This window comes from Tenebrio molitor, chromosome 6, assembly GCF_963966145.1.
Source record: "Tenebrio molitor chromosome 6, icTenMoli1.1, whole genome shotgun sequence".
Lineage (NCBI taxonomy): Eukaryota > Metazoa > Arthropoda > Insecta > Coleoptera > Tenebrionidae > Tenebrio > Tenebrio molitor.
In genome coordinates, this window is record NC_091051.1 from 2,315,525 (window position 1) to 2,342,945 (window position 27,421).

General features: G+C 46.5%; 10 protein-coding genes across 12 annotated transcripts; 4 read left to right on the forward strand and 6 right to left on the reverse strand.

Annotated features, from left to right (window-relative positions):
* The first annotated feature begins 16 nt into the window (after nt 1-16).
* LOC138132741 (gustatory and odorant receptor 22-like) lies at nt 17-1,585 on the forward strand. The gene is made up of 5 exons (XM_069050360.1): nt 17-566; nt 614-852; nt 900-1,049; nt 1,097-1,396; nt 1,447-1,585. Exons 1-5 carry the CDS (start codon nt 17-19, stop codon nt 1,519-1,521), a joined length of 1,314 nt encoding a protein of 437 aa, XP_068906461.1. The 3' UTR covers nt 1,522-1,585.
* Nucleotides 1,559-6,327, forward strand: LOC138132730 (uncharacterized). 2 transcript variants are annotated; one of them, XM_069050337.1, is made up of 18 exons: nt 1,559-1,704; nt 1,752-1,840; nt 1,879-2,071; nt 2,117-2,338; nt 2,386-2,535; nt 2,587-2,724; nt 2,772-2,872; nt 2,932-3,163; nt 3,211-3,334; nt 4,092-4,454; nt 4,500-4,605; nt 4,653-4,917; nt 4,968-5,220; nt 5,267-5,556; nt 5,604-5,701; nt 5,757-5,896; nt 5,948-6,172; nt 6,224-6,327. In XM_069050337.1, exons 1-17 carry the CDS (start codon nt 1,648-1,650, stop codon nt 6,121-6,123), a joined length of 2,997 nt encoding a protein of 998 aa, XP_068906438.1. In that variant the 5' UTR covers nt 1,559-1,647; the 3' UTR covers nt 6,124-6,172; nt 6,224-6,327. The 2 variants fall into 2 exon arrangements, with proteins under 2 accessions (XP_068906438.1, XP_068906437.1); XM_069050336.1 differs by having other exon boundaries at nt 5,948-6,327.
* LOC138132748 (serine/threonine-protein phosphatase PP1-gamma catalytic subunit B-like) lies at nt 5,902-7,714 on the reverse strand. The gene is made up of 7 exons (XM_069050370.1): nt 7,572-7,714; nt 7,396-7,527; nt 7,119-7,349; nt 6,890-7,066; nt 6,695-6,843; nt 6,508-6,642; nt 5,902-6,266 (listed from the first exon to the last, which is right to left on the reverse strand). The coding sequence occupies exons 1-7, from the start codon at nt 7,615-7,617 to the stop codon at nt 6,234-6,236; spliced, it is 903 nt and encodes a 300-aa protein (XP_068906471.1). The 5' UTR covers nt 7,618-7,714; the 3' UTR covers nt 5,902-6,233.
* Nucleotides 7,715-7,722: 8 nt separating this feature from the next.
* Nucleotides 7,723-12,130, reverse strand: LOC138132729 (polyamine-transporting ATPase 13A3-like). The gene is made up of 15 exons (XM_069050334.1): nt 11,880-12,130; nt 11,600-11,824; nt 11,324-11,552; nt 11,073-11,277; nt 10,810-11,026; nt 10,443-10,756; nt 9,999-10,394; nt 9,539-9,931; nt 9,370-9,487; nt 9,128-9,321; nt 8,885-9,079; nt 8,630-8,836; nt 8,498-8,582; nt 7,972-8,450; nt 7,723-7,915 (listed from the first exon to the last, which is right to left on the reverse strand). Exons 1-15 carry the CDS (start codon nt 11,896-11,898, stop codon nt 7,790-7,792), a joined length of 3,402 nt encoding a protein of 1,133 aa, XP_068906435.1. The 5' UTR covers nt 11,899-12,130; the 3' UTR covers nt 7,723-7,789.
* Nucleotides 12,131-12,310: 180 nt separating this feature from the next.
* On the reverse strand, nt 12,311-14,625 carry Tom70 (translocase of outer membrane 70). Its single transcript, XM_069050351.1, has 2 exons — nt 12,759-14,625; nt 12,311-12,709 (listed from the first exon to the last, which is right to left on the reverse strand). Exons 1-2 carry the CDS (start codon nt 14,270-14,272, stop codon nt 12,544-12,546), a joined length of 1,680 nt encoding a protein of 559 aa, XP_068906452.1. The 5' UTR covers nt 14,273-14,625; the 3' UTR covers nt 12,311-12,543.
* A 453-nt stretch (nt 14,626-15,078) lies between these two features.
* On the forward strand, nt 15,079-17,663 carry TBC1D23 (TBC1 domain family member 23). Its single transcript, XM_069050339.1, has 3 exons — nt 15,079-15,240; nt 15,370-15,478; nt 15,664-17,663. Exons 1-3 carry the CDS (start codon nt 15,212-15,214, stop codon nt 17,527-17,529), a joined length of 2,004 nt encoding a protein of 667 aa, XP_068906440.1. The 5' UTR covers nt 15,079-15,211; the 3' UTR covers nt 17,530-17,663.
* Nucleotides 17,654-20,471, reverse strand: CCT4 (chaperonin containing TCP1 subunit 4). The gene is made up of 10 exons (XM_069050353.1): nt 20,329-20,471; nt 20,130-20,182; nt 19,989-20,078; nt 19,763-19,930; nt 19,551-19,704; nt 19,190-19,497; nt 18,907-19,138; nt 18,563-18,855; nt 17,821-18,000; nt 17,654-17,765 (listed from the first exon to the last, which is right to left on the reverse strand). The coding sequence occupies exons 1-10, from the start codon at nt 20,435-20,437 to the stop codon at nt 17,748-17,750; spliced, it is 1,605 nt and encodes a 534-aa protein (XP_068906454.1). The 5' UTR covers nt 20,438-20,471; the 3' UTR covers nt 17,654-17,747.
* Nucleotides 20,472-20,799: 328 nt separating this feature from the next.
* On the forward strand, nt 20,800-22,313 carry senju (UDP-galactose transporter senju). Its single transcript, XM_069050365.1, has 4 exons — nt 20,800-20,935; nt 20,986-21,103; nt 21,153-21,339; nt 21,387-22,313. The coding sequence occupies exons 1-4, from the start codon at nt 20,848-20,850 to the stop codon at nt 22,026-22,028; spliced, it is 1,035 nt and encodes a 344-aa protein (XP_068906466.1). The 5' UTR covers nt 20,800-20,847; the 3' UTR covers nt 22,029-22,313.
* Nucleotides 22,292-24,255, reverse strand: Marc (Mitochondrial amidoxime reducing component). 2 transcript variants are annotated; one of them, XM_069050364.1, is made up of 5 exons: nt 24,114-24,255; nt 23,378-23,643; nt 22,960-23,329; nt 22,623-22,912; nt 22,292-22,573 (listed from the first exon to the last, which is right to left on the reverse strand). In XM_069050364.1, the coding sequence occupies exons 2-5, from the start codon at nt 23,632-23,634 to the stop codon at nt 22,453-22,455; spliced, it is 1,038 nt and encodes a 345-aa protein (XP_068906465.1). In that variant the 5' UTR covers nt 23,635-23,643; nt 24,114-24,255; the 3' UTR covers nt 22,292-22,452. The 2 variants fall into 2 exon arrangements, with proteins under 2 accessions (XP_068906465.1, XP_068906464.1); XM_069050363.1 differs by lacking the exon at nt 24,114-24,255 and adding an exon at nt 23,920-24,075.
* Nucleotides 24,256-24,426: 171 nt separating this feature from the next.
* Nucleotides 24,427-27,407, reverse strand: LOC138133078 (uncharacterized). Its single transcript, XM_069050873.1, has 5 exons — nt 27,240-27,407; nt 26,896-27,194; nt 26,491-26,846; nt 26,271-26,448; nt 24,427-24,908 (listed from the first exon to the last, which is right to left on the reverse strand). Exons 1-5 carry the CDS (start codon nt 27,319-27,321, stop codon nt 24,654-24,656), a joined length of 1,170 nt encoding a protein of 389 aa, XP_068906974.1. The 5' UTR covers nt 27,322-27,407; the 3' UTR covers nt 24,427-24,653.
* Nucleotides 27,408-27,421: the final 14 nt, after the last annotated feature.

Here is a 27,421-nt window from a genome sequence, read left to right on the forward strand (position 1 = left end):
ATTCGCTCGCTTCATCATGGACGTGTCGGACCTGGCCGACCTCTACGGCAACGAGCTCCACATCTCGCAGATCGCGAAATGGGTGAGAGGAAGCGCTCGGGCGCGGGACATCGCCAAACGGGCCCAACTGGACTCCGCGGACGGTCAGGTGATCGACGAGCACGACCAGTTCTTCCGCGACCACAAGCTCCTTCTGGTGCTATTCAGGGTAAGTCCCCGAAGCTGTGTCGCCTGTCGTAACCCGAGTCCCAAGGTCCTGGGGGTGATGCCGGTGCAGAGGGGCCAAATCGGGCGGATCACCTTCAGCTGGACCAGCATCCCGATGCTCTACGCCTACGTTTTCTACGTGGTCACTTCGGTGCTCGTCGTTTTGGTCGGCTACGAACGCTTCGACATCCTCCTCAACAAGAGCAAAAAATTCGACGAGTACATCTACTCCATCATCTTCATAATCTACCTGATCCCGCACTTTTGGGTCCCGTTCGTCGGCTGGGGCGTCGCCTACGAAGTGTGCGACTACAAGAACAGCTGGGGGACGTTCCAACTGCACTACTACAAAATCACCGGTCCTAGTCTTGACCTCGATGGCACCCCACTCATTTTCTCGTTGCAGGCAAGAATCTTCAATTCCCGCTTTTGAGCACTCTGATCATCGTGATCAGTCTGGGATGTCTTATTCTCGCGGTGGTGTTTCTCCTAACTCTGAGCGCCCTCTTGGACGGATTCACTCTCTACCACACCACAGCCTACTTGCACATAATCACCATGATCAATATGAACTGCGCCCTCTGGTACATCAACTGCAGAGCTATCGGAAACGCGAGTACCGCATTGGCCGAAAGCTTCCAGAACGTATGTCAAACCGATCTGATCAATTTGTTCTTGACGGATAATCTTAGGACATCGAGCACAACTGCTGCGCTTACATCGTGGCCCACTACAGAGTCCTCTGGTTGTCCTTGAGCGAACTCTTGCAAAAGCTCGGCAACGCCTACGCGCGCACCTACTCCACTTACTCTCTCTTCATGATGACCAACATCACCGTGGCTGTAAGCTCGAGTGTCAACGCGACCACGCTCTACCACCATTGTTCAAGGTCTACGGCTTCACCTCGGAGATTGTCGACCACGGCATCCGCTTCAGCTTCAAAGAGATAGGTCTTCTGGTCGACGCCACTTATTGTCTTCTTCTCTTGTTCGTTTTCTGCGACTGCTCCCATCAAGCCTCCTTGCGCATCTCCAAGAAGGTTCGAGTGTCGCTGATGCAAGTCAACTTGACCACAGTGGACCCGGCGACCAGAAAAGAGATCGAACTGTTCCTGACCGCCATCCAGATGAACCCTCCCAAAGTGTCCTTGAAAGGGTACACCGTGGTCAACCGCGAACTTATCACAGCGGTACAAACAACAAACAGTCACACCAATATTTGAGGAGTTTTTTGTTGCAGAGCGTGGCCACCATAGCAATCTACTTAATTGTGTTGCTCCAATTCAAAATTAGCTTGGTCAACATGCGAGGATAAGAAATGAATTAATCGAGTCGTTATAGTAACTTGATTAGTGATGGAACACAAACACTCAACTAGGAACTAGGTCAATATCATTCGATTATTGAGTCCAGTAGGGTCAATAGGATCGGCGCACGTAGAATGAACGCACAAAATCTTGTCGCATTTATTGTAATAATAACAGTTAGGTGTGATGAGGTAAATTAATAAATCAGAACGAGCAGTTTTTATTTGATTGATCCCAGGACCTCAGCATCAGGATCGGGCTGCCCGAGTACATTTGCGACAAAGATGGCGGGGTTAGGGACGTCAGTAGAGAAATGACGACGATCAGGTAAACCAGGTGTGGATTAAAACAACAATCTGGGCCAGGCTTTTAGGGAAAGATGCCCAAAACGTGGGCTACAAATTCGACGTGAATTTTCACACGATCGGGAAAAAGTGCCAGAACAATCAGAGATGTACGTTGCTGCTGTGGAGGTCTGTCAGAGAGTTGGACCGCTATTTGAAAACGTATCCCACGAAAAAACTTCAAAGTGGACTGGTCGAAGTCAACAATTCAATGGTACTAGACAGAGCTTGTGTAAAAGTGATCAAGAGCTTGTTTCAGTTCGTTCCCGGCATTAAATACATCTTGAACGTGACCCTGATCGGTGGGACCGTCGTACAAGAAAGACAACTGACGCTGGATTACGTCGACGACAGTGTCAGAAAAAATGTAACAAAACCCATGGCCTCGCTTTTTCTCTTGGCTCCGGACACTTCGTACGCTTACGCCGCTTATGTCGTAAGCGCAGACGTCAACATCTGCTCCAACGTTTCTTCGTTTTATGTAAACCCCACAAACGATCTCGAGTTTTGCGTAATTGAGATTTTCAGTTCAAGTGGGAGCTTGTGGGGGAAAACTCGACGCGGTTTCCGAGCAGAAGTGCGGAGTTGGTGGTACCACCTGACACTTTTCGCAGCTCGCTGGTCTACACCATCAAGTGCGATTTAGTCAGCGTGGAAGATGGCGCCACTATAGCTAATGTACCAATTCCCAACGAATCGATGCAGTACTGATGGTAGTATTTTTTGCAGAGCTTGCAGACTGTGACGGTACTGAGTAAAGGGGTGTTGTTGCGGCTCCCTGTAAAGCGGTTGGCCACCGGGACTGGTCGCTCGGTACGAGTTAAGGCGTACGTCAGAGACTTGGACAACAGTGACGAAGAGATGACAGTTAGTACCAAGATTGTTGACTTTTTGTTTTGACACAGACCTTGCAGATTTCGTGGTCTTGTCTCGAGTTGACCAACAACGAAGAATGTCAGGTCGAAGGTGACGACAGTGAGTTAGAAGTGGAGTCAGGGTTTAAGAATCCTGGAACGTGAGTGGTGCAAGAGTAGAAATGTTAAAAATCACGCGACCGTCTTGTCGACGTTACAGATTCAAAGTCTCGATTGAAATCTCCAAGAACGACGCCACTTTGACCGACTCTTGTATCGTGGAAGTCAACAACAACGCCCCCATAGTGGACATCGAAGAAATCGAGTTCCCTTCAAACCCGTCGACTGGTATCGAAATCCACGCCTCCGTCTACGAATTGAAAACTTCTTGCACCCTCCAGTGGACGTCACCTGCTGAAGATGGTTACGAACCGTTGGACCTGGCCGAAGTGGTAAGTTCTGTCATTTTTCTCAGTACTTTTAGTTTTCCAGTCTCTAGCCTGGAAACGTCGACGCGATCGTCAATGTGACCACCAAAGAAGATTTCTTCTTGCACGAACTCGAAGAATTCAACAATGGGACAGTTGACAGAAGACACAATCTGATCATACCGCCACCTTCTGGTCAGTATTTGCAATAACAATGGGCCATATCACGACACCGTTATTAAAGTTGCCCATAACTAAAATCGTGATTAAAGTAAACATAAAACGATATAGACTTATGCAATTATAACCTGCGAGAAAGAGATGAATTCGTCACCATGGTAACTAGTCATGATTAAATTTAATAAGGGTGTCGTGATCCGGCCCATTGTTTTTAAAATCGTAGGCGGCTGTGATTTACACATTACGTATTTGACAGCTCGTACTTGTCTGCACTTTTCGTCGTTTATCGCTTTTCGAAATGTAAATTATGGTGTCACGAGTTATTTTAGGTACCAAATAGTTATTTGTACAAATAGTTGTGAAAGTCATTCTCTTTTTCACGAGTTTGCAGTTTGATTAACGAGCAAAGAAGTGAAAAAAGACTTTCATAACGTGTTGTACACACTATTTTTTTGCATATCGATGTAAGTTGAGAAATTTGGTGCAAAGGGATTTATGAAAAATTACAAAAAAAGCAGGTTTGCTTTGATAATCATCTCCAAGGAAATGGAATAAAATGATGCAAAAAAGTACTACTTTCACTACGAATTTTCGTGTGAAAAAGTGCTACTTTCATTATGATAAGCAAAAAAGTGTTTTATCAGTTGTTATTTGTGACCTTTTTTTAGACAACCACTTAATCACATCGAGTTGCTTTCAAAGTACAGTCCACTGTGTATTGTAGGCGGCACAGTAGGAAAAATTTGCAATAATCCTGTACAATGTGAAATAGATTCCTGGGAGGGCCTGAAAGGAGACGCCAAGTACTTGTTCCGCTTGACCATCACGTGTCCGTCGAGTGACGAAGTCCTGGATGAATTCAACGAAACTGGAGCGGTTTTAACCGATTCTGTGACAGCGACGAGTGACGTAATAATCGAGACGAACGCGCCACCTAGCGTGCAAGATCTGGAAGTGGTGCCCTCTGACGGTGACGCTTTCCTCACGAAATTCATGTTCAAAACTTCGAAAGCTGAAGATAAAGACGGTGATGGTCCCATTTTGTACAAGTTTGGATATATTTTGGGGAACCGCGACGTGATTCTATGGAATCTAGGCGACGTGACCAATTGTGAAGCGACACTTCCTTACTCTGGTAAAGTTGAGACGTTGCTAGTCTTGGACTGACTCACTCTTGCAGAGGATGGAATTCAGACTTTCGTGGAAGGCTGCGACAACTTCAACTCGTGCGGGCGAGTTTTGGGACCGCTGATACAAACCAAACTACCGGAAGGAGTCGATCTTCAGTAATATTTACTCGACCGTGGTTGTCCACACTTTTGACGATTTTTAGAGCGATTTTGCAGAGATTTTTGACGAGAATGAACGCGGCCGACTACTCCAGAGCTTTCCTCGAAGGTTTCGTCATCTTGCAGAGCTACAAGTCCCAAGAGGAGAACTCCACGCGCGAGGTAATCTCGCACAGAGTCGCCGAAGAAATCGACAAGCTCCTGAAGCTTGAGGACTACACGGACGACCAGAAAATCATCGCCAACGACTTAATGGAGAACGTCAACGACTACAATTCTCACTTGCAGCTCCCCGAAAGTGTCATCAACGTAAACCTGGACCTGATTGCATTTTTTTTTTCTAATTGTCACACTTGCAGAAAGTGTTAGAGTTGCGGAATAGACTCTCCGACGAGTCGGAAAGATACACCCAAAGAAAGCTTTTATGGAATCGAGTCAAACGGGCCAGTTCTTTACACGACATCAGGAATTACATCGAAATTTCAGAATTGATCATCACGACGACCAACGACCCCCACAAGATCAGTCTGGAGAAGGAGAAGTTGCGGAAACAGTTGCCCACCTACATGGAGAAGCTGTGTGTCAGCTTGAAGAAAGCTCAATTCACTTTAGGTGAGTCGGCTTGAGCGGAAATCTTGAGCGAATTTTTGTTTTGCAGAATTGAAGACGGTGATCCTGTCGGTGGAAAAACTGAACAAGAATTTGCTCAACAATCTCATTTCCGTACCGTTCGAGGGGAACTCGTGGCAGGTATTTGCAAGGATCAGACTGGGCAATGTGGTGAAGGACGCTAGACTGAAGTGCATCGGGAAGGCGATTTTCAAGGACTACTTGGACAAGACTGGTGTGATTTACTTCGCAGACATTTTGAACACCAGCGACATCAATGAAGCGGCTGAAATCGTCATTTACCTACCTAAGAATAAATCTGCGGATGGCACACCTAACGTGAGAGCTTTCCGAAGCTCGAACACTCTTTAGATTGGTGTTTTCAGTGTCTGGTGTACCGCAGCGAGTGGCGCTCCAACTGCAAAGTCGTCCAAAATATCGCCAACTACGTCAAATGTTCTTGCAAATATTTGGGTTACTACTAGTAGGTCTAGGTGGCGTCTCACTTTGTACATAACTAAATAAACGATTGATTTCAGTTTGGAGTATAGTCAGGTGACGGATCCGCCGGCAGTGACACCGACTTCTAGAGCCGCCGCGACAGTCGTCCCGACAGGACCCGAGAGAATAGTTCCCAACGACTCTCTGGCGCAGTATCGGGACAAAACCAAAGGAAACTGTCAGTTCGAGTTGTTTGTTTAAATATTTATTAAACGCTTTTTTTTTCAAGATGACACTGTCTCGTATGTGGTGATCGTGGCTTCGGTCATCGGAATAATCGTGCTGACTGTGACAGTACGAAAAATATTCCACGACGACGACGACAAGGAAGATTCCGAAACGTTCGAATTTCCAAAATATGCACAGTTACACGATGAAGAGTTTTTGAACGACGCACACATCTAACAACACTGCGAGCTGTCAATCAGGATATAAGCACTTGTATTTTAAACAGGTATTGATAAGAGTATAGCTGTAGGAATTTTGTGTATTTGGACAATTGCAGTTTCAGCGTGTCACCTGATGGTCCTCAGTTGTGGTTTCAAAATCTGTAAAAAATTCGCATTTGCACTTGTTTGCAGATATGATGAAATAAATATGTTATCAGTGGTTATCTCTTTCCGCTAGCCTAAAGCCACACGTGTCAGTTTTTATGTAGCGTGACTCACTGGTGATAATACAAGAGCAATAAAGCTAATCCTTTTAGGATAACAGTTGCAGCGAGATAATTTTTTTATCTAAACTGACGTTTAATGATGATATGTTTGTGGGATATGCGTTTCCACTGACCTGAAAAGAGCACAAGAGATCGCTGTTGACCGACATGAGCGCCCCCGCGTTGTCGAAAGTGCCACAATAGTTGGGGGCCGAGAACACGGTAATTAGTTTTCTTTGGGCAAAGAATTCGTAGCCGTCTTCGACCACCTGAAAACAGTAAACAGTATTAGCGGACGAAAAGATAAAAGTGAAGACGGACCTGATGCCCTCGACAGACCAAATCCAAGTCGTGTTTCTGCAAAAATTTGGAAACCACGTCGGGGCCGAAAGCGAAAGACACTCCGCGGTCGTTCTCGTGCCAGCCCAACTCGGGGGTGGGGTCGGCCCACAGCAAGTCGCACAGCAACCCTGTAATTACAGTTTTAGGGGTGCCCCAACACGACCGAAAATTTACCAGAGTTGGGGACGTCGCACGGCCGCACAATCGACCTGACTTGGCCTATGTGCAACAAGTCGGGGCTGATTCCGCCATGGCAGCAGAAGATTTTGTCGTCGATTACCGCCGCGACCGGTAGAGTGTTGAAGACGTCGGTGAAGGTCTTGAACAGTTTGATGTTGTACCGCCGTTTACCTAGATAGAGTAGGTTGAGTGTTGTCAAAGTCAGGTCGCTGATTAGTCTCACATTCGTCGAAAAATCCGTAAATCTTGCAAACTGAAGCCACCTCGTGGTTGCCCCTCAACAGGAAAAAATTCTCGGGGTATTTGATTTTGTACGCTAGCAACAAACAGATGCACTCCAGCGACTGTTTGCCTCTGTCGACGTAGTCCCCCAGGAAGAGGTAGTTCGCCTCAGGGGGGTACCCTCCGAACCCGAACAGCTTCAAGAGGTCGCTGTACTGGCCGTGGATGTCACCTGAACCCACAAAATACTACAAACTCGACTGGCGTTTGGTTCTTACCGCAAATCTTCAAAGGGGCTTCGAGCTCCAAGAGCATCGGCTGCTCGAGGAAGATTTGCGACGCTTTGTGACACAACGTGGTGATCTCATCCTCCTTCAGGTTGACTTTCTTCGTCTTGTTACTGTCTTGCGCTACAATAAAACTGTAGTGGAGCAAAATAATCGGAATCACTTACCGCTGAGTAGCGTTTTAATGACTTTGTCTACATTGAAAGGCGCCATGATTGTCAATTTACTCCAAACGACATATCAATCGACTACACCTTTGTTCAAAAGATTATAAAAAAAAACAAGACGTGATAAGGAAACGATAAATAAAACGATCGATTCTGATTAGATTCTGTATTGAATCAAGCCAGTATAAACATAATACTCTCGTGTAATATCTTAAAACTTAAGGCAATAAATTCAGACTAATATCGTTATCTTGTAACAACAATTTGTACTTGTTTTTGGGAAGTCGCTTGCGTCTTATGCAATGGATGACTTTTTTCAACCAATTCCGATCAGCAACACCCACCTTAAAAAATATTGTGACATAACCTCATCAATCAATAAAAATGTCATTGTTGTCACCTCGATAAAGATGGCCGCCAGGAAGTGTGCGATCGGAATCAACAACAACTTGTCCCTGAAATAGATTTGTTCGCGAGCTTTGTGCGGCAGATACATGATTTGGAAAAATTCTGCCACTTCCTTCGACGGTGCGATCAACAACCACACTTGAAAACAGGTCAAAGCGAGGGCGGAAAACAAGAACCAAAAATTCCTGATCAACATCTGTCTGTAGGGCTTGCCCTTCGAATAGACGAACGCCAGGATGAGGTACTGGAAGGACGAAACGACGAACATGACCGTGTTCTCCCAACACTGCGTCACTTCCTCCCCTTTAGCTCTGTCGGGAACTGGCTCGAACCAGTCTTGCTGGTAGAGAAAGTACATGGCACCGATTTGGACAGCTACGCAAGTGAAAATTTGCAGTACGATGGGAATCAAGTTGGTGGCAGCGACCAACGATCCTGGTGGTCTCTTCACTCCGAGTCTATTCGCCGGACCTGCAACGCTGCGTCATTTATTTCCTAGGGAATTTAGCGATACCAACCTTGTCTCCCGATAGTGACAGCTAAAGTCGTCGTGATCACCAGATCGATAAAGAGGAATTGGGTGTCGGACAAAAGCGAGTGGTGCTTAAATCACGATTAGTCAAATTGTCAAGCTTTCGATCAGTTCTCACCTTGTACAAAATCAAGACGGTCGTGAATTGGATGAGACTGTACAGCGCCATGTACTTGAAGACGGCGAAACTGGTAACTAACGCGCACCGTCCCTCCAGGATCAAGTGGACGATGCACGAAATGTCCTGGATCGCCGACGTGAACGGAGCCGCAACGCTCGCCTCGGCTTGGGACAACGAAACTCCGACGTGCGCGGCTTTCAACGCCTAAAATCGCTCACTCGAGTCTTCGCCTGTCAAAAACGCGACTCTTACCCCACAGTCGTTGGCGCCGTCTCCCACCATCGACACGACATAATCCAGACTCTGCATGTACGTGACGAGTTGCGTCTTTTGGTCGGGTTGGAAACGAGCGAACACCGTTGTTCTGACCAGCAGACTCGGCAGGAGGTCAGGATAGAAAGCCTTGATCTGCGTCCAGGTTTTTCCGTCGATGGCCAAGTGCTGGTGCTGCAACTGACCGATCAGAACCGTCCGAAACAACGACGCGAAACATACGCTCAAGCTGCAGTCGAGCGAAAGACAACCGCTCGAGGGGCAACCAGTCGGGACGCTGGCCGAGCCGATGCTTTGATAAACCAACTCGGGGGCGCAGCAATCTTTCTGTTTGACCTCCACGACAAATATTTGGTCGTTTGTTTTGACCATTTCGCAGTCGCGAGCTACAGAGATTGCGGTTAAAATATTGTCTCCTGAAATTACACCGTTAGGAAGAGGGCGAGGGTGGAAATTCGACCGACCTGTGATCATGACGGTTCTGATGTTGGCGTTGTGCAAAAGACGGATCACCGGCGTGGTTTCGGGTTTTAGAGTGTTCTGCATTACCAATAGCCCCAAAAAAATCAAATCGCACTCCACCTGACAACACAACCCTCAACAATTAAAAAAATCATGATAAATGCCACTCACGATGTCTCTCTTCACTCTTTGTGCCTCCTTCCACTTGAATCTTGCCGGCATCTCTTTGTACGCCAAAGCTATGACTCTGTAACCTTGAGCGGCGTACTGCGAGAGTCGAGTGGCAAAGTCGTTGGGAAGAGTTTGAGGATGGCACATGGCTGAAACTTTCTCTGGGGCACCTTTAGTGAAGGCGACCATGCTTTGGGAACTCAGTTCCTTACAAATCACAGACATGCTTTGCAGCGTCGAGGAGAAAGGGAACTGACGGATAATTCCCACCTGGTAAGGGAACTCAGGAGCGTCTCCTATCTCCTCCAACTTGACTATTTTACTCGGTCTCACTATGCTCGGGGCCAACATGTCGTATCTTGTCGTTTCATCCTCCCCCGGCTCCTCGAGATGCTAAAAAAAATAATTTTGGCAAATGACACTCGTGGCCTTGAAAACGCGAATGACAGTTTTGACGTACCCATTTCGTGAACTGAAACATGCTCAAGTCCAACGGATCCCCCGTCAGTTCTTCGTCGATCTGCGTGAGCGAGTGACACGTGGCCATGGCTTGCACGAGCCTGCTGCGATCATCCAGATCGCACTCGGCGATTGGCTCCGCGAATGTCGAGTCGACGGACGGAAGGACGGAGTGCACGTCCAGACCATCTTGAGTCAGGGTTCCGGTCTTGTCAAAACAAGTCAGCTTGACCTTGCCGCAAGTGTTGATCTTTGGCGGACTTATGCAAAATATTCCGAGTCTTTTGAGGCGGCTTTGACTGTAAACTATTCCGACTGTCATGGCGGCGGGTAGTGCAGGTGGCACCACTATCGTTATCACGTCGAGACTTCGGATCACCATTTCTCGAATGTCAGCCTGCAAAAGATCGTTAGAAGCGACTCGTGGGGGCGGCGACGATCGAACCTTTCTGTGGATGTACAAGTAGAGACAGTATCCGGTTCCGGCGCCCGCCACGACGAACAGTGCCAACACGAATTTGAGGCTGTCCTTGTAGAACTGGAGGCCTACGGGGCTCGGGTAGAGGATGCTCTTGACCAGAGCTCCTTTCGTCGTGTCGAAACCGGTCTTCACGACTCTCGCTAGGACATGTTCGCCCCCGTAATATCGACTCTGTATCATATGAGTACCAGAGAAGAGTGTGTGTCTCTTGTGGGCGGACGTATCGTAAGTCTCGTTGCTCGAATGGAGGGCTGTCTTGGTTACGGGCACGCTTTCACCTGTTCGATAACCGATTAAAAAGAAAACAAGACAAAACATTTGTATTTTTTACCAGTCAGCATGCTTTCGTTCACAATACATTGTCCCGTTAATAATACTACATCACAGGGTAATACAAAATTAGTCTTGGGAAGAACAATCAAGTCCCCAGGGACGAGTTCGGAAGGATCGGCGTCTTGGCACAAAGTCTCAGACAAAAGAGTTCGCCGCAAAACCTTCACGTTATGGCACTTGGAGGATTCAACTAAATCATGCAAAGCTTCGCTTTGCTTTTAAACGATTAACTAAATTCACAACGAAATAAGCCTCGCTCACCTTTCTAGTTTGTCGTAGCGCAGCAATCACAGAAAACATGGTCAGTATAAAAACGCAACAGGCGTAAATGTAGTAGTGGTCAAAACACCACAAAGTCATCGAGAACGCTTGGAAGACGTAGAACGGGTTGAACACCTCGTCGATGAACAGTCTCCAGTACGACTTGACCTTAATTTCGATCTTGTTGTGGCCATACAGCTTCAACCTGCAAACTGGAGTCAAGGGGGCGAAACCGACTCTGGTCTACTCACGAGTCGACGTAGTCGTCGTAAAACAGACCGTCCATGTTGGACAGGTACTCGTCGGTCGTTTGCGGGGGTACCAACCGCTCCAGGGCCCCAAAAATTTCTTCGTCGGGGTTCCACACGAATTTCGCGTGTCGGTAGTGGAAATATCGCAGGAGCAGGTGCCCCCCGCGGGGCACCCGCGCGTTTTCAGTCTTGATTTGGGCGAAATCATGGTTACCGTGCACGTCTGTGACTGAAAATTCGATTAGAGGGGTCCCAAAATAGATGACATAACCTCACTTAAGACGACGTTCGCTTGTTTTAAACTACATTTGCGGTATCTGACGGATTTGAGTCTCGAAAACCAGCTAAATATCACGTAGGGGACCCCCAGGAGGGCTACGGAGAAAAAATGGTAGAGGAAAGAGCGCGTGGGGCTGGTTTTAAAGCCTTGAATATCGCACTGGATGTCTTCGAGGTTCAAGTCTAGACGCTGGCAGGAGGCTTCGCCGATGGGTTCGTACTCTGAAATGGTCTCGAGTGAATTTCTTTGTTGGGTTTTGTGTTAAAAATCTCGTACCACGCGTGTTCCTCGACATGTTTCAAGGAAACATTCACATTCTCGTTTTTGCAATCGAATACCACTCGGCCCTCGCAATTGACTTAATTTAAGTCTGAAATTGCAAAATAAGCCACTGTTATCGCATCTTTTGTGCGCACTTTAACACTGCACCAAAAATAAGAAAGCGAATGATTCATTCCCCACGCGAAAAAGTGGGGAGGTGCAGGGCCGTCCGGGGATGACCCTCGATTCGTGCCCGACTTTCTTATCATCGTTATCGCGCGATAAGTTCAATTTGCCTTAAACAAGACCTCTGGCGGGACCGCTTAAATACCGTCAAATGTAAATAATGCGGCACGTGACGTTCGAATTTTGTCATTGGTCAAAATCGTCACGTGCATCGACCATGTGACCCCCGTCGACCAGCGCGAAATGAAAGGGCGACCGCATAGAAATTGATATATTTATTAAGCACCAGTATATTTAAAAACACTAAAAATTTTCGGGTAATTCTCTGGAATGCCGTATTTACACTAAATAAATTTGGGAAGGTTTACAACAATTTAATCAGCTAATTCGTACCCACAAGTGACAAACCTTTTCACAAGAATTTACCCAGTGCGACTTGAAAAAGCCCATGACTTGCAGGTGTGATTATAACATATAAATTCATTCAGGAACATTACGATTTATTACTCATATGTTGCGAATCAATCCCTAAACGTGACGTGACTTTCAACTGTGACGTGGCGGCGTCTCTTAGCGAGAACAGGTGGGTGAGTTCCATCTCGGATCTGGCCAAAACTATGGCTTTGTTGAAAAGTTCGATGGCGATGACGAGATTCCCTCTGCAATTGATCGATTAATACGACAAAACCGAAAGACTCGACGATCTACCTCTGCACTTCGACAGTTCCCAGGGTTTCGTAGGCGAACTCGCACTTGTCGTCGATCTTGATCGCTTCTTTCATCATGTCGACCGCTTGGTCGATCTCGCCCTTCCACTGGAGCGTAAGCAGCCCCCTGTGCACGTAGATCGACGCGTTGTTCGCGTCGATCTCGGCCGCCTTCTTGTACAGCTCTTCCGCTTCTTGGTAGTCTTGCTTTTCCGTCAAGACTTGGGCGTAGAGGACGTAGGTCTCCATGCATTTGGGGAACTTGTCGATGCCTTTGCGGAAATTCGCCAGACTCTCCATCAGCAGCTGCACGTCCTGGATTTGCATGGCGTGTCGGTAGTCCGAGTAGCACTTCTGGACGTACGCCACCGAGAAGTCCGGGTTCAAATCGACCGCCTTTTTGAAGTCGACGATCGCCTCGTCGGTCTTCTCCATGAGGAGCTTGACCTGGCCGCGGTGGTGGAAGACGTCCGAGATCTCCGGTCCTATTTCCGCGGCTTTGTCAAAGTCCTGAAGGCACTCGGTGAGCTTCTCGTTCTGCATGAAGATCGACGCCCTCTTGATCAGCGAGTTGACTTTGATCTTGACGTCGCAGTTTTCGGTGTTGATGATGGTGGTCAAGTCCTCCAGCGCTTTCTCGAGGGATCCGGTGAGGAAATAGAACGAGGCTCTGAGCGACAGCGCCTCGATCTTGAACGGAGATTCGGACTCGCTCGAGTTGATTTCTTCGGTGCAGGCGGTGATCACTTCGTCGAACTTTTCTGTAGCGAAGGCCAGTTTCGCTTTGGGGAAGCCCGTGAGGTCCCCTTGTCCCAACGGATCGCCCACCTCGACCAACTTCTTGTAGACGACGTCCTCAGAAAACGACGAGAAGTAAGTCTTGATGAAGCTCTTGGACGGGATCACCGGTTTGCGATTCCGCATGGCTTCCTGCGCGTGTTTTTTCCCCAATTCTTTCAAAACGCGATCCGCCATCAGCAGAGCGGTCTGGTTCTGGAACTGTTGCAGCAAACACACGCAAGTCACGTCGTCGAGACAGTTCTCCCAGTCTTTCACCACTTCTTCGGCTTTGGCCCGCCGCATCAGCGCCTTCTCGTATTTTGAGTTCAACTCTATGGCTTTTGTGCAGTCTGCGATCACGCTGCTCCATTTCTTCAGATTCTCGTAGGCCGCGGCTCTATTTTGATAATACGTCGCCAATTCTGTTTTAAACTGTTCCGGACACGTCTCTATCGCTTTGTTGTAGAAATGTATGGCTTCGTCGAATTTACCTTTTTTGAACAAGTCGTTTCCTTCAGTTTTGTATTGTTGCGCCACCTCCAGAGGGGTCAGCTCTTTCTCGGGCTCTTTCACTGATTCGTCGATGGAAATTGTGTCACTGGTGTCTTTTAATTGCGGCTTTCTGCCGGCTCTCAAATACCAATAGCTGAGACCTAGGGCGCTCGCCGCGCCTATTCCGAGAGCGATTTGCCATTTAGGGATTGAAGAACTCGAACCGGTGTTAGATGAGGCCATTTATTAACACTTTCACGGTTATTTAGGGGTCCCGCACACAAAATTGTTATCTTATTTGGTTATTTATCGAAATGAGGTTATGTAACCGGTATGACAGCCGATAACTTTTGACAGCCGGCTGACAGACCGCCACTCAATTTTAAATAAAATTTTCTTTTCCCCCTTTCTTTTTGATCACTTTCACAAAATAATACTTTCCCAAAACTGTTTTAAACGAAGTTCCAGTATCGAACGCAAAATATCGATGTAAAATTTACTTTTCATAAATTTTTGAACGATATTCACGTCCTAACAAAATTTAACGCTTCAGTGGGCATTCCAAAGAATTTCCAATCATTTGAAAGGAAAAGTTCGTCAAAATATAATCGTTTTTTAATAGTCTCACTAAAACTCATATCAGTTCATCGGACTTTTTTACTGCGATTACGAGACCAACCGTTAAAAAATTAAACTCGTGTGAAGTTATTAAATTTAGTCCACACAATTGGATTCCATTTGTTTTATTTTTTGCGAATGTAAACACAAATTTATTAAATATCAGAAATGCGGCGTATTTTACGATTTTATTCAAGTTAGAGACGACATTCGAAGAGCCGATTTTATAAACAACACAAAAATGCCACAGACGATCTTGTCGTTCTTTAATAATTCTGTAACGGTACCATTTTTTTATAGTGTAAGAACGGTTATCGGTTATCCAATCGAACGCGTTTTATCACCGAAATAAAAAAAATATGCGGCTTGGAAGTCGTCCAAAAGCCGACAAATCGATAAAAACTGGATGCAGGTGCCTGCATTACCGACCTAGGAGAATGTTTTATCAGCTGTAATGTGTGTCAAATGTGTCACTTTTCTATCACCTGTTTTGGATGTCAGTCTTGACACGTTGTATGTGGTATTTTTCGAATAGCAGTCGCGTTTTTCGTTTAATATGTGAAAATGGCAAGCATTGACGACGACAATGGCTGGTAGGTCATTCCCAAATTGTCCGTACTTTCGACACTTTCGTGCTATTTATGTACGTGTGTGTCGTGTTTGACTGCATTGTCGTTTATTTATTTTTGTTTTTCCACCCCTGAATTGTGTCTCTGTGTCAGGGTGGCCGATTTGGAAAATGCGCTCCTGGAAGAGTGCTCAGTCACCGACATCTACTGCATCTGCAAAGGGAAACCCTTGCCCGACCCTCTGAGGTCCGAAGTTTGGCAGGTAAGTCCCCCCAACGCGCCCCGAACTGGTAGATTTTTTGCGGAAAATTTCCGAGTCGTATAAAATTTATTAGTTTTTGTAGACCGTGACGAAACGCTTTCTCGTAATTTTACTAATCAATTTATTACTCGATAAATGCAACGGCAACGATGCTTGGTCCCCGCTACGTAACGTTTCCGTTGCAGATATGCTTGGACGTGAGGGACAAGGGCAACCAATTGGATCATTTCAACGAAATCTACGACCTGCCAAACCAATCGGTGCTAAGAGAAGACTGTACGAATTTTGTTTCGAAGCTGGGAAACGACGAAGAAGACAAACTGTCCGTGGTTTCCGACCTGGAGTCGATTCTGACGTTCTACTGCAAAAGTCGCAACCTCGCGTACGAAAAACACAACGGATGGATCGAATTACTTTTGCCCCTGCTGACCCTCAAAGTCCCCCGCTCGACCACCTACAACTTGTTTGAGGCGATCCGAGACACTTACGTCCCCCAGAGCTGCCACACCGAAGGCAACGCCTTCCATATCCTGCGCCTGCTCCTCCTCTACCACGACCCCGAGCTGTGCTCGTTCCTCGACACGAAACGCATCACCCCCGACAAGTACTGTCAGACCTGGTTCCAGTCCCTGTTCGCCGCCACCTGCAACCTCCCGGTCGTGATCAACATGTGGGACTACTACTTCCAGCAGTCCGACCCCTTCTTCATCTTCTTCTTGTCGCTGATCATGGTGATCAACGCCCGCGAGCAGATCATTTCGATGAAGGGGGAGTCCCGCGAGGTGATCGTCGGCAACTTGGCCAACATGCCGTGCGCTCTGGAGGCGGAGGACGTCGGCGACTTCTGCTCGCTGGCCCAGTATTACGCCCTCAAGACCCCGGTCAGCTTCCGGACGGACCTGATGCAGAACCTGTACAACGGCCGGGGGGAGGAGTCGGCGCTTGTATCGCAGGCGCTGTGTCTTCCAGTTTCCGTGAACGAGCTGGTGGAGAACACCGCTCACGAGACCGGCAACATCGACGCCGTCAGATTCTTCTTGGTGGACTGTCGACCGGTGGAGCAGTACAACGCGGGACACCTGCCCACGGCGTTCCACCTGGACTGCAACTTGATGCTGCAGGAGCCCAGCGCCTTCGGCACCGCCGTCCAGGGGCTGCTGTCGGCGCAGAAACAGGCGCTGGCGCACAACTCGAGCGCGGGCGGCGAGCACTTGTGCTTCCTGGGGTCGGGGCGCAACGAGGAGGACCAGTACACCCACATGGTGGTGGCGTCGTTCCTCCAGAAACACACCCAGTACGTGTCGCTCCTCACCGGCGGCTACACCGCCATCCACGACTACTTCTCGGACAACGTGGGCGAGTACCTGCAGGACCACAGCCCGAGGCAGTGCATCGTGTGCGCCCCCCTCTACCAGGAGGCCGCGCACGCCACCGTCAAGTCGGGCCAGTCGACCGACCTCTTCGGCAAGATCTCCGCCGCGATGAAGTCCAAGTCCGCCGAGGTGAAGGAGAAGTTGATCGACTACATCGTCAACCCCAACAGCAGCCCGGTGCAGGAGAGGCACGTCAGCAGCAGCGACAAGATAGGCAAGAGGTACAGGAACGTGGCGCCCGTGTTCAGCATAGACGACGACCACGACAACGTCACCAACGTGGAGAACGTGGAGGACGAGGAGACGCGCGAGCTGGTCCAGATCCAGTCGTGGCTGAAGCAGCCGGAGGTGATCGAGCACTTCCCTTGCCAGGAGGTGAAGGTGAACGGGTTCATGTACAGGAGCCACCTGATCGTCACCAACAGCGAGCTGATCGTCTTGAGAGAGATGGCCGACAGGAAAGGCGTCGCCGAGGTGATAGTGAAACGCCCCCTGTCGGCGATTGTCAAAATCACGGCGAGGAAGCGCCACCCCGAACTGATCACGTTCAAGTACGGCGTGCCGGACGGGGAGAATTTGATCATTTCGGACATGGACAGGTTTTTGATCCCGAACGCCGACAAGGCAACCAAGGTTGTTTCCGAACAGATTTTAAAGCAGTTAAAAATTAAAGAATAGTTTTCTAAAGCGCGTTGCAGTTTGCATATTTATTATTGTTGTTTAAAATTGTAGATATTTTATTATAGGATGTCATTTGTAAAAAAATCGTTTGTCTTTATTTCTAATCCGAATAAAACTACACTTAGGCGAGAGTCATTTATTAATACTATCAGTAGTTACATGTGGTGCACGTATATTATTTGAAAAACGAGTTACAAAACAAACGAAAGATCTATCTAATTGAATGTGTTAATCTGTGAAAAAAAAAACAATTATGAACGGGAAGAACATGTTGAAAGTTGGACTTACGATATCGTCGATTTTCAGAATCGACCTGACCGTCTCGGTGGCGAACGTGATGGCGCTGACGCTCACCAAGAGCGGTTGGATCACGTTTTCCTCCAAGATGTCCGAAATCGCACCCTTGCGCACGTTAATCCCCGCCGAAGTTTCGCCCTTGGCGTGCCGATTTCTCAACTCTGTAACAGTCTAACTCCACGCATTATGTACCATTCGGTAAAAAACAAAACTGTCTTGTCATGTAATTTTTACACAAACAGCGGAGCTGGGGGCCGATGGCGACGCCACCGACGTAATTTCTCTTTTAAAAAAAATAATTTGGCAATTTTGATTTTTTTTTAGATTCACCTCCATAATTACGTTTTTGCGCCGCCACTGGCGAAGTATTCTGCACAAATTTTGATGACTCACAATTTTTTGGGCAAGTCTATTACACAACTGTCACTTGTCCGTCACAAAATAGTTTTCATAAACCTTACACTTTTTTCATTTTGTGAAAATCGCCAAACGCAACGTTACCGTCAAGTGCTTGATAGAATTCTAAACGACAGTAGTGGTGACATTTCAAATGTCAATTTATCAAATTTTTTTCATAGACAACTCGGATGGCATTTTTTACTTGACCATGGCCTACTAAATCAGAACTGCCGCTTCGCTTATAACAATAATAAGCGCAGCGCAGTTCTGATTTAGTAGGCCATTACTTGACAATACTGTAGCGCCACCTGGTGTCGTCACCTGCTCAACACACCTGAATCGGATTCAATCCGGCGTTTTCGGCCAAAGTGAACGGTATGATTTCCAGAGCGTTGGCGTACGCCCTCAAGCAGATGGCGTCGATTCCTTCTTTCTTATCCGCCAAGGCCGCCAACTTCAACGCCAGCTCGATTTCCGGGACGCCTCCACCCGCGATCAGCGCCTTCTTTCGAACCAAACAGCGAATCACGCACAACGCGTCGTGCAGCGACCTGTCCGCCTCCTCCAGGACCAGCTTGTTGGACCCTCTGACCAACAGCGTTACCGTTTTGCCGGCATTGTGAGCCCCTGAAACCGCCCATGAGTGATCGAGATCGGACAAGTTTTCTCCGATCTCACCTGTGATTTTGACCATGCGGTTGCCCCCGACGCCGATTTCCTCCACCAGTTCCGCCGTCACCAGATTCTCGGCGGTGAAGTGATCGAGGGAGGCGATGGGCCGACACCCCAGAGACTTGCAAACGAACTCGACGTCCTCACGCTCGATGTCTTTGATCACCATGCACTTGATCTTGTCCAGGAAGTGGAGGGCCAGGTCGGAGACGGCGTCCCGAAGGATAGATTTTTGTATCTGAAATTTCTCTTCTGCACAAGACGAAAAACTTCAACCAACTGAAATTACCAAAAGGACGTTGCAACCGGCCTTCTTGATCTGTTTTACGATATTCAAGATGTAGGTCCTTTCCTCTTTCAATACCCTGTCCATGGCCGCGTAATCGGACACCACGACGTTGTGATCCATGTCGGTCTTGGGGGGCGAAATGCAGAACTGGATGAAACCGATTTTCGCTTTTTCGATGCGCTTGGGGCCGCTCACGTTCGCGGCTTTGTGAGGAAAGACCAGACCTTCAATTAATTCGGCGTCTTCGACGGTGCCCCCGATCTGCTTGATCACTTTAATATCTGACAGCGACACGACCTGTTCGCGCCCTACAAAAATAACACGATCAGTTTGAGCTCGTCTCTCGACGTCTCAAACCCACCTGGTTCCACCACTTTGAGAACGGCGTCCACAGCCAGAGGAGCCAATATGCTGGACTGCTGGAACACCACTTTGGAGTTCAAAGACGTGGACGCGCTTTTGATAAGCTGCTCGCGATTATCCAACTGAATTGGAGTCGAGATACTTGTCAATATCTATAATTTAAAAAAAAAAATAAAAACATTGCAAATCCCAATTCCAAGGTCTCGTTACTTCGACGGCATAAACCGCGGCTCTCTGGAAAGACTCGGAAATGGCAGTCGGATGTATACCGCGAGACAGCAGTTTCTCGGCGGCGTCCAACAGGGCCCCCGCTATAACGACCACGGTGGTGGTCCCGTCGCCTGCTTCTACGTCTTGGGCGCGTGACAACTCCACCAACTACAAGAATCACACATCAATTCCCCCTTGTTCGTTGCGGTGACCCGACCTGACTCACCATCTTAGCCGCGGGGTGAATCACGTTCATCTGTTTCAAAATAGTGGCCCCATCGTTAGTTATCGTGACTTCGCCGTTGCTGGTCTGAATCTAATACAAATCGATTAACGAGCGCGAAATTTATGATTTTTACGTTTTTACCATTTTGTCCATGCCCCTGGGGCCCAGACTCGTACGAAGTGCATCGCTCACAGCTGCAAATTAAAAGCTCGATAACATCGAAACCGGACCGAGTTAGCCAACAAAATTTTACCCCCTCGTACAACCAAGCGTGAAAATTCAACACGACCTCTCTACACAACTTTTTTCTGCGTATTTCCCTTAAAAAAATTGTGTTTACCTTTGGCGGCATTGATGTTGCTGTGACGGACATCGGCCGGCTTGCTCTTGTCCTTGTATATCACACCTCGATTCTTATTTCCGTCACCCATCGATGCGTGCATCGTCATTACTTCCAACTAAATCAACGACAACTTCGCACAACTGTTAAATCAAGGGATGATTATAGATTTTTAAAGATTCACTCCAACACCAATTGACAATTCATATGATTGTGACAAATGACATTTGTGGAAGTGGTTAAAGTGCCTCACATTTTTCAAATTATTTAAATTAATTCGGCGTTTAAATGGAAAAACCACGGATTTTGAGTTTTATCATTTGCAGATAAGAACCTCCGTTGCCGAATCGGAAAAATTATGCAACGTTATCGCAGTTTAAATAATCCTAGTTGTGACATAACCTAAAAGTTTTTGTAGAGAATGGATCACCGTCGATAGATAATAAAATGGTATTTACTTAACTAGTCAACGTCGGAATACTTAAAATTTTTGTCGTCCACGTATTAAATTATGTAAAAATGTCGACACTGGCGTGGACCGAATTATTCCCCACCAAACTCAGCTTTGTGATCTTTGTCTCATACATTTTACTCTTTGTAGGACAAGGTAAAAATGCACCTCTAATTTAGTCACCAAAACTAACACCTCTCTTCCAGGGATACTTGTAACAGCTTCACAAAAGTCAGACAACCAGTATGACTACAACATCATTACAGTAGTCCTACTAACTGAAGTCTTTAAATTAATTGCCTCCTCTGTGCTCTACTGCAAAGAGTAAGTACCACACCTTCCCCAAGACAAACCTCTAATAGGAGATTTCTAGCAACACCCCAAAATCTCTAGTCCACAATGTAATTGAAAACAAGAAGGTCCTAGGACTGTATTTTGTACCTGCTTTCTTGTATTGTCTCTACAACAACCTCTCTTTCATCAACTTGTCAGTATTTGACCCCACAACGTACTATTTATTACTTCAACTGAGAGTTGTAGTTACTGGAATATTATTTCAAGTGAGTACCTCCCCTCCAGCTCTTCACCACTACTTATTGACTTACAGGTCATCTTTAGCAAAACTCTCAGTAGGAAGCAGTGGTTGTCACTGGTCATTTTGACTTGTGGGTGCATGTTGAAACAAGTCAACTTGACTGAGACCAGCTCAGATGAGTCAAAAACCACCAAACTTGACATAGGCTTGAATGGCATCTTCATCCTGATCCAGATCTTCTGCTCCTGTCTGGCGGGCGTTTACAACGAGTATCTCTTAAAGAAGCAAGGCGCTGACGTAAATATCTTCATCCAGAATATTTTCATGTACTTAGATTCCATAGTGTGCAATGTAGTTTTGTTAGGGGTGAGAGGCAGCTTGGCCACTGCCTTCACCTCCGACAGTTTAGTCAAAGTATTCCACTACAAAGTATTACTCGTGATGTTCAACAACGCGGCGATTGGAATCGTGACTAGTTTCTTTTTAAAAACGTTAAACTCTATTTTGAAAACTTTCGCAAGTGCCTTGGAGCTAGTCCTGACAGCTGTGTTGAGCTACGTCTTCTTCAGCATCCCCATTTATTTGAACACGGTTCTTGCCATCGCGACTGTCATGTTCGCGGTGTACCTCTATTCACAGAATCCAGTGTCAAACCCGCCGAAACCCAACAAGCAAAGCGAACAAATCGGTTTGATCAAATCAGAGGAAGTCTGATAGATTAAAAACAGTTTGATGTGATATCCGCACCAATCCTAATCGTATTATTTTAGTATCGTTACGTTTTCTTGCATATTTTATTACTTTTTGATAAGACGTCCATTGAAGTGTGAATTGTTGGTTGCATAACCTGCACAAGTGTGGGTCTACATGTTTAACGTTTTTCGTTCAAATCTAGGCCATGCGATACCTGTTATGTGCTGAGTATTCTTTTTGTGCAATGTTTTGCTTAGATCAGGTCATATTTTACTCAAACAAGCTTGGAATAAACGATCAATATAATTTTTTTTTGTGTTCCCAAACACGACAGCATAGCGGACAATCTACTGTGACTCTATAGGCACGAAACGGAAATAAATATGGTCTAGTACAACTGATTACATAATATACAGGACAAGTTTGTTGTGGGCTAGAATCGTCTTTATTCGCTTTCTTTCCTGGCGATGTAGATCGGGTCCCCGACGTTGATGAATCCGGTCCTTCTGACGTCCAGATTGACGCCCAGTCTGGGACTGGCCTCGGGTCCGCTGTGCTTGCGATACCTGCAACAAACCCGTAAGAAGAGTGTTCACCGGGAGCGCTGTTAAATACTTTTCGAGAGTGCGCAGAGGCTCCCGTTCCGGATCCCTGATTCCGTTTTCGGGGCCGATGGTCGTGAGCGTGCACCTGGTGCAGTCTTTGACGTTCCTCAGGACCACGTCGTCGCCGACCTTGATCCAGTCCCAGGTGTCTTCGTCGTAGGGCTCCAAGTCGGGACCGTCGACGATAATGTTGTGTCTGAAGTTCTCGACGGCGACCACGGAGTTGCCGATTCGGTGGTTCAAGTCGTTGACCGAGTGCTGGTTGATGAGGGAGACGCTAGTCAGGTCCGAGTACAGACCCTGGAAGCTCAGTTAGTCGCGGCTGGTGCAGAGAGCGACGCACTCACGGTAGACTGGTTCCCGAGGTTCTTGTAGTAGTTGAGGATCTTCTGGTGGGTCTTGGTGATGTCGCGTCTCTGGTTGGCGTCGTTGTAGGCCAGGCGCAAGCCGGTGTCGCGCTCGATGATGTAGCGGGAGAACCAGGAGGCGGCCTCGTCGCCGCAGTCGATGCCTTGGATTCTTTCGTTTTGCCAGCACTTGACGCTCGTGGTGTTGTTCTCTTCGCGCTTAGGGATCTTCACGTAGAGGGTCCTCATGGTGGGGGCGTCGATCGCGAGATGGTCCTCGTCGTAGATGGCCACGTCGATGAAGACCATCTTGGGGTAGGTCCTCGCCGTGCGAAACTCATTGTCTTTGGCTCCGTACACCACCAGCACCCTGAAACCGTTACATAACCGATGGAAAATTTACAGTTGCGCAACTCGCCTGTCTCGCAGCTGGAACACGCTGTCGTCGTCTTTGGTCTGGCGCAGCCCCACGTCCGTCACCTCAGCCCTCTGCAGCTCCACTCTGTGGCCGCTCTTCAGCGGGTACAAGTGGAGCTTCTTCACGGTCCCGACTTTCTCCCATTTCGAGGGGAACTTGATCTGCTTCCACTTCTTGTAAACCAGGGCCCCCACGACGGTGACCGCGGTCACCACAGTTGTCACGAGCACAGTTTGTGTCACACTATTCAGACCCATTTTCGCCGACTAAAAAAGTCCGTTATGTAAAATATGTTCACCATAAGTTCTTATCATAATTGGTTGTAAATTAATATAGTCAGACTGTTATTTTCGACAAACATTGCTCGTGATTTATTTAGATTCAGTTGCGTCATTTCGCTGGAATCAAATCACGTTTATTAAACACGGTATCAATATTTTCTCTTGCAAAAAAAACGGACGAGAAAAAAGCAAATATAATAATGTAATAATTGCGATTATCGCGACAATCGGGACACGTAATTATTACTTTTTTCAACTTACAATGCTGCAGTCATTAAAAACCACTCAGGAATTAGTTCGGACTAGTTAAACCGAGCAATCTATGTTGGCTTTGATTCGGCAAACAAGTTTTAAAATAAAAACTTATCTCCGAGGTGATAACGATTGAGAGATGGAAAAACAACGAGCATTAATCGTTGTAGTGCAATTCGAAATAAATATTTATTTGGTCTTACCGTTCAGTCTTGTTTTCGCTTCTGAAACCAGATAAAGAGGACATGTGACTCCGTTTGGAAGAAAAAATTGTGTTGCGGTTGGACCAGGAGCCAAACAGGCAACCAGTAATACACTACCAGTTTGACAGATACACAAACTAATTAAATTCGAGTTTATTCGTATTTTCAACACGGTTTCGGTTAATTGCACAGCCTTGAGTATTACCGGATGTCCTTCAGGTTGTTTACGTAGCAGTGGAGAGCGAAATGTCGAAGGATTGCACTGCACCAAGCGCGAACCAGGCAACCAGCTATACACGACTGATTTGACAGCCAACAAAAACGAGGTCAAGAAGATTTCTTTGTCGAAGCGGAGGTTCTTCAAGTGCCTAATTGATTATTATCTTGCCAGCATAGTACAAATATCTTGTTCTTTTTTGGGACCGGAATTGGAGTGCTTCGTTCTGGCTTCAGTTACACAACTGGACTAAACTTGAAAACCCTCAACAAACAACGAGATTAGTTTTTCTTTGTTTAGTTCACGCTTGGAAGCTTTACAATTCAGTGTTGATTCAAGCTGAGCAGCAAGTCGTGGATGTCTTTGAGACTGTCGATGTAGTAGTCGGGCTTGTACTCTTCAGGGTAGATCCAACGATCCAAGCTCTCCTTCGTCAGTCCGCTCAAAACCAGCAATTTTTTGTAGCCGCACTTGGTAGAAAAGCTCATATCTTCGGTAATTCTGCAAAATACTTTTTGCAACTGCATCGCAGTCGTGTTCACGTTGCCGTCACGCCGTCCACCACCAAAGCTCCGATTCTGTCATCTTCGAAACATCTCAACGAATCTCTTCGTCGAATTTTTTATATCGTTGTACTCGTATTTGGCGATTGTGTGTTCCTGAACGGTGCCGTTACTGCCATTCCAATAAAATAAACCTCTTTGGAGAAGTTGATTTTCTTCAGATACGAAATCATGCCGGAATCGGCGTGATCAGTTTGTTTTTGTCTAAATCGTAACACACAAAAGCTACATATTTTCCGAGCGTTTTTAAACGTTTTTTGTTGGAAAGCCACAACACATCTGAGAGTTGACGCTTGCAAAGTGACACAATTACCGTTGACATCGCAGATTTTGTCAAAATAATTGAAAAAGAGCTTTTGAGCTTTGCGGCCAAGAGAACACAAGTTTTGCATGTCGAGAGGTTGCGAAACAAGGAACATATTGTGGTTGCACAATGGAAATGGAATGGAATGTGAAAAAAATAATTGTAGATTGATTAATTGATCTATGGACAATTAATTGATTCAACGGCGGTACAAGGAAGGTCAGATTTGCCGCCAAAGATTTACAAATAATGAAAGTGTTGACAGACTCCCTAAGTGTGACGTCAGATGCGCCAAATTAATTTGAAAAATTATGTGGGATTTTGACTTGAAACAAAAATAACCTAAGATAGGGTTCTGGACGGTGTTAAGGTCGTGATAGTTGAGTTTGTTTTGTAGGTACTCTCGTGGAAACAACCAGATCTTGAAAAAAAAAATCAGTTCTTGGTTAGAAAGTGAGGTTAAGTTTAAGTCATTCATTGTGACTTAAATTGATCGAAATGATGCCCGCACATGATCTTTTTCATCTCAACCTTCGCGAAAACTCCACTATTACTGCCAAGGAAATTAACTCCTAACTGTTTTGTGACATTTAACATTTTTCTGTCCAAACATGAAGAAATTGTTTTGCCGCCATTCGCGACTGCTACGTTGTGGTATGACACCCAAGATACAATTCTGGATGGTGTCCAGATCGTGATAGTCCAGTTTATACTCTTCTGGAAATACCTATCCAGGAGTTGAAGAATCAGTTCTTGGTTAGAAAGTGAGGTTATGTCTCTCACTGTGCACAGTCACACAAATTACAGATTGATTGTCTTTATCATCTCTTTGTGACTCAACCCTAGCGAAAATCCACTACAACTGTCGATGACATAAAACTTCTTTGTGAGATTTAACATTTTTTCGCCGGAACAAACAAATTGCTTTGAAACCATTTGGGCATTTGCCGTCAAAATGGCTGTCTGTCATGGCTTGGGCTTGGAATAAGAACTTTAATAAAAATTCAAGATTTCATTTTTGATTCTTTATTTTTCTTTTATTTAAAACCCCATCCAAAACACCGTCCAAATTACAATTTATTTTCAAAAATGCGGCAAATCAAATCGTGGACTGTCTTCCAGTTGTCGACGTAATAATCCGGTTTGTACTCTTCCGGAAACGTCCACTTTTCAAGAGCCTCCTTTCCCGTCACCCCACCCAACACCAGCAACTTCTTGTATTTGCTCGCAAACTCCATATCTTCTGCAATTCTACCATCAAACTAGCACATTTGCCCACAACTCACCTCTTACGAGTCTCCAATGAACAAAACTCTCGAAGAATCCTCGATTTTGTATTTTCCCTCGACGTACTCCCCCAGAAGTCGACCAGGTTTGGCGAGTTGCAGCGGCACCCTTCCTGTCATATCTTCCAATATCTTGCAAAAGAATCCAGGACTGATGGCAGCTCGGTCCTGTCCGATCGGAAGTCTCTGGTCCAAAGCCCCCGCGACGAAGACAACCTCAGGGTCCCCCAGCAAATCCGCCGCCCTCTGCAAATTAGTGTAAGTGAGATTCAAGTCCGCATCCACAACGACTGCCCCAATGTTGTCTCCGTTGATGACGCCAGCCCGGGCCCACTCTGCAAGAGTCTCGTGAAGAGGCTCCGGCTGGAAACTTCCCGATTAAAAAGTTGCTTCAGCAAGATCGCAACAATACCCCGATTTGCACCAGTTTGAAGCCGGCTCCTGCGAGAGCCTCCTTCAAAGCGGGCATCCCCAACACGTAAATCTCTTTGGTCAAGGAGATCTTCTTCAAGTAGGAGATCAGGATCTGAGTGGGTGTCACGATTTCGTCTTTGTCCACGTCAAAGCCAGCGGAAAGGAATTTCTTGTGGTGGGAGTCGAGAGGGACTGTGGTGTTGTTGCAAACGACAACAACTTTTTTCCCTAATCTTTTTAGGGATTTTATAGCATCTTCTGCGGCAGGAATGTTTTTGGAAATGGTCCAAAATACGTCTGAAAGATTCAGTGAGGGACAATTGTTATGAGAGGGATTGTTACCGGTGATGTCGGTCAAAATCTGGTCGAAGGAGTCGAAGAAACTTTCCAGTTCTTGATCGTTCAAAGAATTCAACTCCTTCATGTTGACACTTCAACAAAATGTCTGCATTAACAATTAATGCGCATCACATGATTCGTGTTTCATAACCTTAGACAAAAACTCGGCTAAGCCACATCAAACA

Excerpts from the sequence above, each read along its gene's own strand:
- LOC138132741 (XM_069050360.1), top strand. The coding sequence starts at position 17 with ATGGACGTGTCGGACCTGGCCGACCTCTACGGCAACGAGCTCCACATC. Across the intron at positions 1,050-1,096 it reads TGACCAACATCACCGTGGCT|GTCTACGGCTTCACCTCGGA; the intron begins GTAAGCTCGAGT and ends CCATTGTTCAAG. Across the intron at positions 1,397-1,446 it reads ACCGCGAACTTATCACAGCG|AGCGTGGCCACCATAGCAAT; the intron begins GTACAAACAACA and ends TTTTTGTTGCAG.
- LOC138132730 (XM_069050336.1), top strand. The coding sequence starts at position 1,648 with ATGAACGCACAAAATCTTGTCGCATTTATTGTAATAATAACAGTTAGG. Across the intron at positions 2,536-2,586 it reads ATGGCGCCACTATAGCTAAT|AGCTTGCAGACTGTGACGGT; the intron begins GTACCAATTCCC and ends TATTTTTTGCAG. Across the intron at positions 2,725-2,771 it reads ACAGTGACGAAGAGATGACA|ATTTCGTGGTCTTGTCTCGA; the intron begins GTTAGTACCAAG and ends CAGACCTTGCAG.
- LOC138132748 (XM_069050370.1), bottom strand. The coding sequence starts at position 7,617 with ATGGCGCCTTTCAATGTAGACAAAGTCATTAAAACGCTACTCAGCG. Across the intron at positions 7,528-7,571 it reads CATTAAAACGCTACTCAGCG|CGCAAGACAGTAACAAGACG; the intron begins GTAAGTGATTCC and ends GTTTTATTGTAG. Across the intron at positions 7,067-7,118 it reads TTACGGATTTTTCGACGAAT|GTAAACGGCGGTACAACATC; the intron begins GTGAGACTAATC and ends TACTCTATCTAG.
- LOC138132729 (XM_069050334.1), bottom strand. Across the intron at positions 9,932-9,998 it reads TGTTTCAGTTCACGAAATGG|CATCTCGAGGAGCCGGGGGA; the intron begins GTACGTCAAAAC and ends TATTTTTTTTAG. Across the intron at positions 9,080-9,127 it reads CGCTCGACTGCAGCTTGAGC|CACCAGCACTTGGCCATCGA; the intron begins GTATGTTTCGCG and ends GGTCAGTTGCAG.
- Tom70 (XM_069050351.1), bottom strand. The coding sequence starts at position 14,272 with ATGGCCTCATCTAACACCGGTTCGAGTTCTTCAATCCCTAAATGGCAA. Across the intron at positions 12,710-12,758 it reads GGAACTGTCGAAGTGCAGAG|AGGGAATCTCGTCATCGCCA; the intron begins GTAGATCGTCGA and ends GATCAATTGCAG.
- TBC1D23 (XM_069050339.1), top strand. The coding sequence starts at position 15,212 with ATGGCAAGCATTGACGACGACAATGGCTG. Across the intron at positions 15,241-15,369 it reads ATTGACGACGACAATGGCTG|GGTGGCCGATTTGGAAAATG; the intron begins GTAGGTCATTCC and ends TCTCTGTGTCAG. Across the intron at positions 15,479-15,663 it reads TGAGGTCCGAAGTTTGGCAG|ATATGCTTGGACGTGAGGGA; the intron begins GTAAGTCCCCCC and ends TTTCCGTTGCAG.
- CCT4 (XM_069050353.1), bottom strand. The coding sequence starts at position 20,437 with ATGACGATGCACGCATCGATGGGTGACGGAAATAAGAATCGAGGTGTG. Across the intron at positions 20,183-20,328 it reads CAACATCAATGCCGCCAAAG|CTGTGAGCGATGCACTTCGT; the intron begins GTAAACACAATT and ends TTTAATTTGCAG. Across the intron at positions 19,498-19,550 it reads TCTCAAAGTGGTGGAACCAG|GGCGCGAACAGGTCGTGTCG; the intron begins GTGGGTTTGAGA and ends TTATTTTTGTAG.
- senju (XM_069050365.1), top strand. The coding sequence starts at position 20,848 with ATGTCGACACTGGCGTGGACCGAATTATTCCCCACCAAACTCAGCTTT. Across the intron at positions 20,936-20,985 it reads TTTACTCTTTGTAGGACAAG|GGATACTTGTAACAGCTTCA; the intron begins GTAAAAATGCAC and ends CCTCTCTTCCAG. Across the intron at positions 21,104-21,152 it reads TCTGTGCTCTACTGCAAAGA|CAACACCCCAAAATCTCTAG; the intron begins GTAAGTACCACA and ends GGAGATTTCTAG.
- Marc (XM_069050364.1), bottom strand. The coding sequence starts at position 23,634 with ATGGGTCTGAATAGTGTGACACAAACTGTGCTCGTGACAACTGTGGTG. Across the intron at positions 23,330-23,377 it reads GTGTTCCAGCTGCGAGACAG|GGTGCTGGTGGTGTACGGAG; the intron begins GCGAGTTGCGCA and ends TAACGGTTTCAG. Across the intron at positions 22,913-22,959 it reads ACCTCGGGAACCAGTCTACC|GGTCTGTACTCGGACCTGAC; the intron begins GTGAGTGCGTCG and ends CTGAGCTTCCAG.
- LOC138133078 (XM_069050873.1), bottom strand. The coding sequence starts at position 27,321 with ATGAAGGAGTTGAATTCTTTGAACGATCAAGAACTGGAAAGTTTCTTC. Across the intron at positions 26,847-26,895 it reads TCAAACTGGTGCAAATCGGG|CCGGAGCCTCTTCACGAGAC; the intron begins GTATTGTTGCGA and ends GGAAGTTTCCAG. Across the intron at positions 26,449-26,490 it reads GTTTTGTTCATTGGAGACTC|AATTGCAGAAGATATGGAGT; the intron begins GTAAGAGGTGAG and ends GTTTGATGGTAG.